This window comes from Schistocerca americana, chromosome 1 (genome assembly GCF_021461395.2).
Source record: "Schistocerca americana isolate TAMUIC-IGC-003095 chromosome 1, iqSchAmer2.1, whole genome shotgun sequence".
Classification (NCBI taxonomy): domain Eukaryota; kingdom Metazoa; phylum Arthropoda; class Insecta; order Orthoptera; family Acrididae; genus Schistocerca; species Schistocerca americana.
The window spans coordinates 25,187,560-25,202,047 of record NC_060119.1 but is presented as its reverse complement, the minus strand read 5'-3'; the positions used below and the strand labels follow the sequence as shown (position 1 = coordinate 25,202,047).

The 14,488-nt window shown below is 44.9% G+C and overlaps 1 protein-coding gene across 1 annotated transcript in view; it reads right to left on the bottom strand.

Moving 5' to 3' along the window:
• LOC124622409 (differentially expressed in FDCP 6 homolog) overlaps positions 1-14,488 on the bottom strand; it is a 118,627-nt gene that overhangs the window by 95,385 nt on the left and 8,754 nt on the right. The window contains exon 3 of the mRNA XM_047148100.1: positions 2,064-2,267. Within this exon, the coding sequence (XP_047004056.1) occupies positions 2,064-2,267 (204 nt within the window). The remainder of the gene's footprint in view (positions 1-2,063; positions 2,268-14,488) is intronic.

Sequence of the window (14,488 nt, the reverse complement as noted above, 5' to 3'; positions counted from 1 at the left end):
ATCTCAGCATGGTACAGAAAGGAGTTCATTGTTCAAGTATAAAAGTGTTCAACAAACTTCCTGTCCATATCAAATCAGTCATTGGGAATTTTACTAAATTCAAAACAGAGCTAAAACTTTATCTTTTGGATAATTCTTTCTATTCTTTACAGGAATTCTTTAATAATGTATAATACTTCTTGAATTTGTGTTCAATTTTGTGAATATCTAATAGAACAGATTATGTAGATTAGCATATCACTTGTTGGAAGAATATTTTTTAGATGAATTACTTTAAATTTGTTTATGTAATCATCTATTTCATTACTGCACTATTATTTATGCAATCATCTATGTCATTATTGTACTATTATCTGTGTTGTTATCTGACTTTATGTGTGTAATTATTTGACATGTGGATGTCCTTTTTCATGTATCTGCTTATATATGTTAAATTGGTTGCCTCATGATAATCTGCATGTGGCTATTACTGTAATAACCTGACACGTTCTACATCCTAGCGATACATTCGCGTCAAGGATCCATGGAACTTGAAAATAAACAAATAAAAATAAATAAATTTCCTGCTGTACATGGGAACTGCAAAGCTCCCAACTCTCATTTCGAAGACTTGTGAGGTACAGATGAGCCCAATGTATTTGCAGTTACTGTGCTACATAGGAGGTTTCTATATTTACTTTGCAGTATTCCCTGCAACGATAAAAGCACTGTAGATGAGAGGAAAGAAAACTGATGAGTTAGCTGTGGCGCATGAACTTGTCACACCATTGCACGATAAGTATTGAAATTTGTACACTCTGGAGAATATATGATTAATGAGCAGCTCGTTCTATTCCAGGACACATGCCTTCTGAAAGCATCTGCCAAAAATTCCAAAAAAACATGGTACATTTTTGTTTTGTTTTGACTGGCTCCACAACATTTTATCTTATGAATTTTGAAATATATGCTAGATTGTCCTTTCAAAAAACAAAACAAGCGTTCAGAAATAGTGCAACATCTTGTTGTTCCTCTAGTAGGAACTAACAACTGGTACACTAGCATGCCTCTTACAAGAATTCTGTTGGGAAAAAAAGCTGACAGTCAAAACATTACAAAAGAACACAGAAAACATTCCTCCAGAATTTTTGCCCATTACACAAAGAACTGTAGCTTCAAGCCTGTTTGGTTTCACAAATCATTGTGCCATATATTCCAGTCCAATTGTGATCTGTTGCACTCATCACCATATAAAATGTAGAGTAGAAACTTGTGATCATTTATTTAGTTAGCACAACAATGGAAGAAGATTGAAAGTATGGCCAATAGCAGTGTATTTTTCATTTCTAAAATGTGTGTGCTCTGAATTTATGTATCCTTTAATGTGAGTTCTTCTAACAAAGTTGCAAAATAGGACTTTCTGAAGAATGTAGGTAAGAACTTTCTTATCTACTATGCTGTCCCAAGAATGAACTGTTCTTATATACATTGAAATCTACAACAAAAAATAAAGCTTTATCTAGCAGGGTAAGAAATTTGTGCCAGCACACAAGTATGACAAGAACAGCAAAAGAATAAGGGGTCACACATGCCAAAATAAAAATGACAGCAAGCATTCCACAGCACATGTGATTAGTTCCAAATATGTATGCAAAAAGCACACTAAGTTGATCTGCAGGTCTTATAAAGATGACAACAAAGAATGAACATGTTTTATCATATAATGTAAAAATTATGCTTGGTATAAAACATTACTGAAATTTCGTGTTCAAAACTCAGTTATTTGGAAATGAATGATCATCAAAATACCACTGAAATCATTATTATTCTTTTAAAATGTATTTTAAATATGTGATAGTCCTTGCATTTAATTTTGGGTCAAATAGACATGACACGAGTGTTTGCGTATCAAAATATTATGCAACTACTTCACGGTTAGTATATGTGAAATGTACTGAAATGTCAGAGCTGTGTAACACTTATGTATTTATTTATGTAAAGAAGAGACACACAAGAAATTCACTATGTTTACTTCCATGCAGACAGCTCATTTTTCCAGAAAATGATGTATGACTTATTTGTACCTGGTAAATTTCCTCAGTCTGTGGAATCAGGTCTGCAAGTAGACAAAATATCCTGAATAGCTTGTAGACACATACATCGGAAAATACAGGATGTTCCCTTGAAAGGTAATGTTTCTTGCATACAAGCCAACATACTTCATCAATTTTTTCTTCATAGTCTCGTAATGCAGCTATTGATATGTTGTCAGGCAAAGATGAAAATACCTAAAATAATGAATTTTTTGTGCAGAGTGACAGGTTAATTAATAGAAATTATCTTACAATTGAAAATATTTAAAAACACACCAATTTAAAATCTGAACTGCAATTAGTGAAAACTGCAGTTGCCAAAAGTTGAATTAGAGTAAAGAAACAACAATAGTTAAAACTACTAGAAGTTATGTAACTTAAAAGAATTGTATAGAACATTGATAAACAACATACATGTAATTGTTGGTTTTTATTGGTAAACAAGTAAATTAATAGTGATTTGGGAAGCACAGTACAGAAGTTTCAGACAATATACTTAAAAAAATAGACTGTTTCTATCAGATGCTGAATACAAGCACATAACAAGAACGGAATTTGGTTGGGACCTCTCACACAAACATTGTGTGTTAATGTTCAATTTTATCTCCCAATAGTGGGACACTAATGCTAGGCCAGTGTATTCCCTATAATATCAGTAACTACTAACTGCAGTTCATCTGTATACTGTTCAGACCTTCACTTATGACGTTTTTTTAATTTGTAATATATACACAAGGGTTTGAGGGAAGAAGTGTGTGAAAGAGCCAACTGTTTTGGGACTACAGACTATGTCTTCCGAACACGAGTATTGTAGCTTTACACAAAGTCCAACCACAAACTGTGTCTACTTAAAAAAAAAAAAATAGTAATAATTTAGGGATACATTCCACATGGGAAAAATATACCTAAAAACAAAGATGATGTGACTTACCAAACGAAAGCGCTGGCACATCGATAGACACACAAAATTCAAGCTTTCGCAACAAACTGTTGCCTCATCAGGAAAGAGGGAAGGAGAGGGAAAGACGAAAGGATGTGGGTTTTAAGGGAGAGTGTAAGGAGCCATTCCAATCCCGGGAGCGGAAAGACTTACCTTAGGGGGGAAAAAGGACGGGTATACACTCGCACACACACACACACACATCTCCATCCACACATATACAGACACAAGCAGACATATTTAAAGACAAAGAGTTTGGGCAGAGATGTCAGTCGAGGCGGAAGTAAAGAGGCAAAGATGATGTTGAATGACAGGTGGGGTATGAGTGGCGGCAACTTGAAATTAGCAGAGATTGAGGCCTGGTGTGTAACGGGAAGAGAGGATATATTGAAGAGCAAGTTCCCATCTCCGGAGTTCGGATAGGTTGGTGTTGGTGGGAAGTATCCAGATAACCCGGACGGTGTAACACTGTGCCAAGATGTGCTGGCCGTGCACCAAGGCATGTTTAGCCACAGGGTGATCCTCATTACCAACAAACACTGTCTGCCTGTGTCCATTCATGCGAATGGACAGTTTGTTGCTGGTCATTCCCACATAGAATGCATCACAGTGTAGGCAGGTCAGTTGGTAAATCACGCGGGTGCTTTCACATGTGGCTCTGCCTTTGATCGTGTACACCTTCCGGGTTACAGGACTGGAGTAGGTGGTGGTGGGAGGGTGCATGGGACAGGTTTTACACCGGGTGCGGTTACAAGGATAGCGAAAGCTGTTGTCAGGTTGTTGGTGTAATCCGCATCTCGCAACTACCCTCCCGACCTGGTACAGAAGCAAATAACCAGAGCTACTTCCTCATCCCGTCGAACCCAGAATCCCCCACAGAAGAACCACAAAAGTGCCCCACTTGTGACAGGATACTTTCTGGGACTGGACCAGACTCTGAATGTGGCTCTCCAGCAGGGATACGACTTCCTCAAATCCTGCCCTGAAATGAGATCCATCCTTCATGAAATCCTCCCCACTCCACCAAGAGTGTCTTTCCGTCGTCCACCTAATCTTCGTAACCTCTTAGTTCATCACTATGAAATCCCCAAACCACTTTCCCTACCCTCTGGCTCCTATCCTTGTAACCACACCCGGTGTAAAACCTGTCCCATGCACCCTCCCACCACCACCTACTCCAGTCCTGTACCCGGAAGGTGTACACGATCAAAGGCAGAACCACGTGTGAAAGCACCCACGTGATTTACCAACTGACCTGCCTACACTGTGATGCATTCTATGTGGGAATGACCAGCAACAAACTGTCCATTCGCATGAATGGACACAGGCAGACAGTGTTAGTTGGTAATGAGGATCACCCTGTGGCTAAACATGCCTTGGTGCACGGCCAGCACGTCTTGGCACAGTGTTACACCGTCCGGGTTATCTGGATACTTCCCACCAACACCAACCTATCCGAACTCCGGAGATGGGAACTTGCTCTTCAATATACCCTCTCTTCCCGTTACCCACCAGGCCTCAATCTCCGCTAATTTCAAGTTGCCGCCACTCATACCTCACCTGTCATTCAACATCATCTTTGCCTCTTCACTTCCGCCTCGACTGACATCTCTGCCCAAACTCTTTGTCATTAAATATGTCTGCTTGTGTCTGTATATGTGTGGATGGATATGTGTGTGTGAGTGCGCGCGCGCGCGAGTGTATACCCGTCCTTTTTCCCCCTAAGGTATGTCTTTCCGCTCCCGGGATTGGAATGGCTCCTTACCCTCTCCCTTAAAACCCACATCCTTTTGTCTTTACCTCTCCTTCCCTCTTTCCTGATGAGGCAACAGTTTGTTGCGAAAGCTTGAATATATATACACACACACACAAAATTCAAGCTTTCGCAACCAACGGTTGCTTCATGAGGAGAGAGGGAAGGAGAGGGAAAGACAAAAGGATGTGGGTTTTAAGGGAGAGGGTAAGGAGTCATTTCAATGCTGGGAGCCCAAAGACTTACCTTAGGGAAAAAAAAGGACAGATATACACACACACACACACACACACATATCCATCCGCATATACACAGACACAAGCAGACATTTGTAAAGGCAAAGAGTTTGGGCAGAGATGTCAGTCGAAGCTGAAGTACAGAGGCAAAGATGTTGTTGAAAGACAGGTGAGGTACGAGCGGCGGCAACTTGAAATTAGCGGAGGTTGAGGCCTGGTGGATAACGAGAAGAGAGGATATACTGAAAGGCAAGTTCCCATCTCCGGAGTTCTGACAGATTGGTGTTAGTGGGAAGTATCCAGATAACCCAGACAATGTAGCACTGTGCCAAGATGTGCTGGCCATGCACCAAGGCATGTTTAGCCACGGGGTGATCCTCATTACCAACAAACTCTGTCTGCCTGTGTCCATTTATGCGAATGGACAGTTTGTTGCTGGTCATTCCCTCATAGAAAGCTTCACAGTGTAGGCAGGTCAGTTGGTAAATCACGTGGGTGCTTTCACACGTGGCTCTGCCTCTGATCATGTACACCTTCCGGGTTACAGGACTGGAGTAGGTGGTGGTGGGAGGGTGCATTTGACAGGTTTTACACCGGGGGCAGTTACAAGGGTAGGAGCCAGAGGATAGGGAAGGTGGTTTGGGGATTTCATAGGGATGAACTAAGAGGTTACGAAGGTTAGGTGGACGGCGGAAAGACACTCTTGGTGGAGTGGGGAGGATTTCATGAAGGATGGACTCATTTCAGGGCAGGATTTGAGGAAGTCGTATCCCTGCTGGAGAGCCACATTCAGAGTCTGATCCAGTCCCGGAAAGTATCCTGTCACAAGTGGGTCACTTTTGTGGTTCTTCTGTGGGAGGTTCTGGGTTTGAGGGGACGAGGAAGTGGCTCTGGTTATTTTCTTCTGTACCAGGTCGGGAGGGTAGTTGCGGGATGCGAAAGCTGTTTTCAGGTTGTTGGTGTAACGGTTCAGGGATTCTGGACTGGATCAGATTCGTTTGCCATGAAGACCTAGGCTGTAGGGAAGGGACCGTTTGATGTGGAATGGGTGGCAGCTATCGTAATGGAGGTACTGTTGCTTGTTGGTGGGTTTGATGTGGACGGACGTGTGAAGCTGGCCATTGGACAGATGGAAGTCAACGTCAAGGAAAGTGGCATGGTATTTTTCAGGTTGCCGCCACTCATACCTCACCTGTCATTCAACAACATCTTTGCCTCTGCACTTCCGCCTCGACTGACATCTCTGCCCAAACTCTTTGTCTTTGAATATGTCTGCCCATGTCTGTATATGTGTATATGTGTGTGTGTGTGTGTGTGTGTGTGTGTGTGTGTGTGTGTGCGCGCGCGAGTGTATACCCGTCCTTTTTTCCCCCTAAGGTAAGTCTTTCCGATCCCGGGATTGGAATGACTCCTTACCCTCTCCCTTAAAACCCGCATTCTTTCGTCTTTCCCTCTCCTTCCCTCTCTCCTGATGAAGCAACCGTTGGTTGCGAAAGCTTGAATTTTGCGTGTATGTTTGTGTGTCTATCAACCTGCCAGCGCTTTTGTCTCATATATATATATCTTTCCTACGTGGAATGTTTCCCTCTATATATATATATATATATATATATATATATATATATATATATATATATATAGAGAGAGAGAGAGAGAGAGAGAGAGAGAGAGAGAGAGAGAGAGAGAGAATGCAAACCATGGTATCTTCAAAAGACTTTCTCATCAATAAGCAAGATAAAATTACATCCGTAGTGTGATAGTGTGAAATTAGAAACCGCACTCAAGGCAGGTAGCACTGCTTCCCTTCCTCCCTTGACCAGCCCTGCTAGCTTTTCATTTGCTGGCCTTTAGCTTCAAGTGGAGAACTTTCTGCAGCTGCAAATTCAAACTACTTCATTCTGTTTTTCTGCTGCAGTAAGCTCTCAGTAATTTTTGCTTTCGATGAATATGACTACTGTACCGAGGGTGCCGCCGAACCATAAACCAGACTCCCATAGTCAAGGCGGGATTGAACAAGTGCTGTGTAGAGCTGCAGCAACGTAGAGTGACCTGCAGCCCAGTTGGTGTTGCTCAGGCAGCAGAGGGAACTGAGGTGCTGCCAGCAGGTGGCAAAGGTGAGGTTGCCAAGTCAATCAGGTGTTGAGAAACACTCCCAAGAACCGATATGTCTCCACTGCAATGACTGGATCGCCATTAAGGTAAAGTTCCGGTTCTGGATGAACGGTGCGATGCCGACAGAAATGCATGACGCACGACTTCGTGGCTGAAAACTGGAAGCCGTGGGCTAGAGCCCATCACTGCACCTTGTGGATGGCTCCCTGTAGGTGCCACTCAGCAACACCAGTACTGGAGGAGCAGTATCAAATGCAGAAGTAATCTGCATACAGAGAAGGTGAGACCGATGACCCTACAGCTGCTGCTAGACCGTTAGTAGCCACTAAAAATAGAGAGGCACTCAGTACAGAGCCCTGTGGAACACCATTCTCCTGACTACAGGGGGAACTGTGGGAGGCACCAACTTGGACATGGAAAGTATGGGGTGACAGGAAGTTTTGGATAAAAATCAGTAGCGGGCCCCAAAGACCCCACTCACACAATGTGGCAAGGATATGATGTCGCTTAGTCATGTTGTATGCTTTATGTAAGTCAAAAAAGACGGCAACCAGGTGTTTGCATCCAGAAAAGGCTCTTCGGATGACAGACTCGAGGGACACAAGATTATCAGTGGCAGATTAAGCCTGGCAGAAGCTGTCCTGACATGGAGCCAGTAGGCCACGTGACTCCAGGACCCAACCCAACCGCTGACACACCATAGGTTACAGCAGTTTACAAAGAAAGTTGGTGAGGCTGATGGGCTGGTAGCTATCCACATCGAGCGGGTTTTGACTGGGTTTGAGCACAAGAATGATGGTGCTCTCCCGCCATTGCGATGGAAAGACGCCATCGCACCAGATCCAGTCGAAGATAACAAGGATATGTCGCTTGTAGTCAGATTAGTGATGTTTAATCATCTGACTGTGGATCTGATCTGGCCGAGGAGCTTTGTCGGGGCAATGTGGAAGGGTGCTGAGGAGCTCCCACTCTGTAAACGGAGCATTATAGGGTTCACCGTGGCATGCAGTGAACACGAGGACTTTCCTTTCCATCCGCCATTTGAGGGTGCGAAATGCGAGGGGGTAGTTCTCTGACACAGAGGCCCGAGCATATTGCTCCGAAAAGTGCTCGGCAATCACTTTTACGGCGATAGATAACATGCCATTGATGTTACTGGTAGGGACACCTGTTGGGGTCTCGTACCCAAAAAGACGTCTGATCTTAGTCCACACTAGGGAAGGTGATGTATGGCACCCAATGGTCGACATGTACCTCTCCCAACATTCCTGTTTCCGTCGTTTTATAAGCTGGCGAAAATGGGCAAGGAGCCACTTAAAGGCTATTAGGTGCTCTAGGAAAGGGTGCCACTTATGTCGCTGTAGAGCTTGTCGACCCTTTATAAGTGCGTCAGCAACTTCTGGCAACCACCAAGGGACTGTCTTTCACCGGGGACACCCTAAAGAATGAGCAATAGCATTTTCTGCTCCAGAAATGATCGTTGTAATGACCTGCTCAGCGACAACATCGACAGCACCACGTGGGGGAGATTCAGCGGTGATGGCAGAGGTGAAGGTTTCCCAGTCTGCCTTGTTTAAAGACCATCTGGGTAGGCATCCATGGGCATGATGCTGGAAGAGTGACAGAAGATAGGGAAGTGGTCACTACCACACAGGTCATCATGTACTCTCCAGTGGATACATGGGAGAAGGCCAGAACTGCAAACCAAGAGATCAATGGCCGAATATGTCCCAAGTGCCACACTGAAATGTGTGGGGACACCTGTATCTAAGAGGTAGAGGTCGTGACAGTAAATTTTCGACCTTCCTACCTTGGCCAGTAAGCATGGCGCCACACCACAAGGGGTTACGCACATTAAAATGTCCCAAAAGTAGGAAATGTTTAGGGAGTTGATCAATCAGTGCAGCCAATACGTACAGGGGTGTTGCACCATCTGGAGGAAGATATACACTGCAGACAGTTATTTCCTGCGTCATCCTTATCCTGGCAGCCACAGCTTCAAGAGGGGTTTGATGGGGCACAGGTTCACTACATACTGACTTCAGGACATAGACACAAACTATTATACACTACTATAGTCTTTACAGTTCCTGTAATATCCCTTATAGCTGCCGAGGGCAGGTGTCCACATTGCTCGGAACCAGGTTTCCTGGAGGGCAATGCAGAAAGCAGGAGAAGAGATTAACAGTTGCCGTAGCTCAGCCAGGTGGTGGAAAAAACCGCCGCAGTTCCACTGGAGGATTACGTTATCGTGAGACCGGAAAGGTGTGAAACACTCACTCAATGAGGCAGTCTACACCTCAGGGTCACCTGCTGCCACCAGATGAATACCTGTGTGATCGACATCCATTGTGGCTGAGGGCCCAGCGAGATCTAAGTCCTCAGTGGATGCCAGAATCTCCACCTCTTCCACAGACACAGAGCTTGTAGGTAGTGGTAGTGGGTATGCCACCTCAGTGCTTAGTTCTTGGGGGTCTTTTTCTTTTTAGGTATCTCTTGCTGCTCCTTAGGTTTATCTGGCTGGGAGAGCTTCACTGATTCGATCTCAGGGACTGAGGAGGACTGTGAAGCCCTACAACCAGCTACCTGTGGTTGCTTCAGCCATTGGCAGGTGTCAGCTTTGCCAATGGTAGTAACCTGGGAAGGGAGTGACCCAAGGGATCCCTTCCTGGTGGGAGAAGCCACAGAATACTTATGCTTCTCTACCTGAGAAGTGGGGACTAATGTCCCTGATGGTTGTGGAGGTGTTGCTCCTGAAGTAGGTTGTGCAGGAGCAACAGGGAGGGAAGTGCACCAGCTCTCCCTTTCCCCCCATCATCAAGGGGGCAGGTGGAGTCTGACGGCTCTGAGAGTCAACAGTACGCGGCAGAACGGAAGATGGTAGAACTGTTGTCATAGCGGCGGCGTAGGTTGACATCATACGCACAGGATGTAGCCTCTCATTTTCTCTTATCCTCAGTGTAGGTCACTCGGTCCAGGGTCTTGTATTCCATTATTTTTCTTTCTTTCTGGAGAATCCTGCAGTCTGGCGAGCAAGGGGAATGGTGCTGTCTGCACTTGACACAAATGGGAGACGGGGTACAGGGAGTATTGGGATGTGAAAGACATCCACAATCCCAACAGGTGAGGCTGGAAGAACAGTGGGAAGACATATAGCTGAACATCCAGCCCTCAAAGCACTATATTGGGGGAGGGATATATGGCTTTACATCACAGCGGTTCACCATCAGCTTTACCTTCTCTTGTAATGTGTCACCCTCGAAGGCCAAGATGAAGGCACTGGTGGCAACCTGATTAACCCTCAGACCCCTGTGGACATGCTGGACGAAATGGACACCTTGCCGCTCTGAACTGTCGTGCAGCTCATTGTAAGACAGCAAAAGAAGGTCCCAGTGAAATATGATACCCTGGATCATATTTAAGCTCTTATGGGGTGTGGTGGTTACAGAAACGTTGCCCAACTTGTCACAAGCGAGTAATGCCCACGACTGGGCAGAGGATGCCGTTTTTATCGTGACTGATCCTGACCGCATTTTGGACAAGCCCTCCACCTCCCCAAACTTGTCCTTGAAATGCTCAACAAAAAACTGAGGCTTCATGGACATGAAAGATTCCCACTAACTCTTGTACATAACAGGTACCGGGTCGAATAAGCTTCGTTACCATCCTCCCATCCTCCCATATGTGGCCAGGGATGGGAACAATTTGAGGTTGTGTTTCTTACCATTGAAGGTAGACCTTGACTGCTTAGAGGCTGCTGGTGGTGGACCACCACCAAGAGATGATGTACTATGCTTCACTGTGTGTCATCCGCCCTGATGCCACCCACTCTGACCAGGGGCCCTCCCCACGGACGCCAACCAGCCACAGCAAGGGCCACCTGGCAGGATGGCCATTGCCGGGAGTCCCCGTGCCCCAGGGTGACGGGTACATACTCCTTGGCATACGTGGGAAGTTAATGGCGCAAGCATCAGCAGAGCAATCCCTGTGTGGTCAGGAGCCTACAACCAACAGGGTACATAGTGGCCTCACCACAATGGACTGGCTACCGTGCTGGATATCAAGTGCAAACGAGCTAAGAAGTCCTTATCATCATCAGTGCAGAAAGCGATATTGCACAGTGGATGGAGGAAAATGCACTCGGGAGGGTGACCTCGCCCAACAGCTGGAGAATGAGCGTGGAAGTGCAGATCCACGTCGACGAAGGATGCGGCAGGTTTCAGCGCACGATGGACACTATGCGCCATGTAAGGCGCCCTTCCCAAATTGGCTCGCTCTTCAGGAAAATTTTGACAAATGGAGGTCAAACCCTACAGGGGACCATCACATAAAGGCCGAAACCTGTGAGACTCCTTTTAGTCGTCTCGTATGACAGGTAGGAATACCTCGGGCCTATTCTAACCCTCGGACCCGCAGGGGGAGAGGAAACCGAGTCTACGAGTCGAGAAATCGATGGCTGTATACATTCTGTATGCCACACGAAATGAGTTGGTGTGTCACTACTTAATAAACTTAAGTTAAGGCCTATGATTACTTGTTCCATTAGAGTGTCTCAGTTAAATGTTCTGTCACGAACCCAAAATGGACTGCAGCTGCCCACGAGGAGAAAACTTCGAGATAGCTAATGGATAAGTTCAACTATTTCCCTGTGTGTCACTTCCTTGTCTGAAGTCGGGAATTACAGAGAATAAAAATACACAGCTGTCCATGAATGAACAGCTACAGCCTTCAATGCTGCTGACAGATCTTTTATCACTGAAATTGCCCATGAGCACCAATACAGAGGCATCATCTCATGCTCCTTCAGGGCCAACTCTATTTTTGAAAGAGTCACGGCGTTTAAGTATGATGAGGCTATACGTTACAGGTAATCAAGTTTCCTGAAAGGCTGTACATATTGCTGGATAAAAGGACATGATGTTACAAGGAATTCTGCTGTCAGCTGTTAAAATTATTGTTTTATTGACACAAACCAGTTTCACACTCTAAATCCACATCATCAGGTGCAACCTACTTGGTAAAGAGTAATATACAATGTCCCGACTTCATGGATTATTAATATTAATAGGGATCATATCTAAAATATCCTCACAATGTTAAAGGTCACAGGTATACCCCTCGCTCCTAGTCAGGATATATTATTCAGCAAATATTATTTACATTACATTGGCAAACAAAGGATGACAAATACACGATCCATTAAATTCATTAAAATTTCTGGTGAGTTTATCACATATTTATACACTCTTGTTTTAAGATTTGCCTGGATCTAGAAGAAGAAAAAGTATTTTATATTGACAGCATGCAAAAAAATTGTATTGGCTATAAAATAGTCACTAACAACACAATTATCCGACACACAGTGCAAATTACAGCACGGACTAGTGGCACAGTCCTACTGGAGTGACGGCTGGGCAGCCCGGTGTCTGGAAGAGTATGTGCAGCCCGTACACGTGACTAAGACTCTCAGGTTGCCGAAATCAACACTATCTTGTGAATGGTGCGACTCCATGTACACGTGACTAGGAGCACTGGATCACTCCCTCTACAAGCCAGTTTAACACTGAATTTTATTACAATTAATACTTAGTCATATACACAATCAAAATTTTCCAGAACGGTGTGGTTCTTTAATTTGAATTCATTATTCAACAAGAACTGAGCTTTTTCTAATTTTTCAATCTAAATTAAAGCACCATAGCATTATGACCAATTCTGATTGACAGTACATGACCAACTGAATCATGTATACACGATGTCACACCATCCACAGCATAGTTTCCATTCCAATACCCTATTGTGTTTTGTTTTGTTTTGGGCACAAAAACAACTAAGGTCATACGCGGCCATGTCATAACCATAGTACACAGAAATGGAAAAGGAGTTAAAAGCTATTATACATTAAGCCCAATCGATTGAAGGAAAGACAGCTAAAAACAGTGACTGTCTCTTGGAGAAAGCCCCATAAAATACACCATAAAAACAACGGAGGTCCTGAAATAAAGACTAAATGTCCTTCACTATATTGCTAGAGCAGATAAAAAGTAAAACACAGTCGACAGCCTGCACATTGTTCACTAAAACTGCAGTTAACTCAGACGACAAACAGAAATTAGAATGTAAGTGGTTAGAAAAGGGCATTCCGCCAGGAAATGGTGAACCACCATATGTTGACAACAATGAGCACAAGGTGGTGGAGGTCACTATTTAATGGATGGCGATGGCTAAAAAGACGTGTGCGCAATACGCCACTTAGCTAAAATGATCTCGCGGCGAGAGGGCCGAGAGGAGGTCGACCGAGCCACTGGGAGAGGTTCTCCGGAGCTTGTTCCCGTGAACAGAAGACCAATGTTGATGCTGACAGAATGCAACACAGAGATCCGGAGGGAATCAAAGAACTAGCGGGCCAAGGTGCGAGGGGGGACTGCAGCCTCGGCAGCGGTGTCGGCCAGCTCGTTCCCCGTCAGACTGACATCACTGGGGACCCACGTAAGCGTCGCAGTGGCCCTGTCGAGAGTTAGCAAGTGACAGCTTTCCTGGACCAGTTGCACTAAGGGGTGGATGGTGTGCAGCACATAAAAGACTTTGAAGGGCACTGTGAAGGATCGGAGCAGATGACAATTGCAAAGCCTGCTTCACCAGATGTACTGCGTGGCCTGATACAGAGTGAAGAGCTCCGCTGTAAATACTGAGCAGTATTCTAGAAGCCAATATCAAAAATCTTCGGTGCCAATGACTGAGGCACACTCAACACCGAGGTCAGTCAGAGCCGTCAGTGCACACAAGCTATCACCAAGTTCCGTCCGAAGGTCGAGAAACTTGCGGTGATAGAGTGAGTCTGGAGTAGTGTCCTTTTGTCCGACAAGAACACGAGCCACCGTACGAAGCCAATGTGGCAATGGGTTCACATCCACTGAGAAAGCAGCAGGTAGTGTGATGTTAAGCTGCTGGAGCAATAGCCGAAGACAAACTCCCAAAGGTAACAGAGAAGAGGGACGCGCCCCGTACTGGCAATCAGAGGAGTCATCGAAGAAGGAAGCACAGGATGGGTGACCAGGCATGTGTGTCTGCTGAAGAGAAAATCACAGTGGTACGACGGCGGTAATTCGGCAGCTTCTGCATACAGACTCTCAACCGCACTAGTGTAAAAGCTGCCAGTGGCCAAATGAATGCCATGATAGTGGATCGTATTGAGACGGCATAAGATAGACAGACATGCAGATGCAGATGCACTTCTTGGTGTAGCAAGTTTAATGGCCAGTAGTGTATACTGAGAGGCCAATGTCAAAATACCAGACTTGTGAACAGGGGTCGACAAGAGGTTTGCAAACTTACACCACTTACTGCCCAAACTGCCCATTTCTGAACCAAAAAT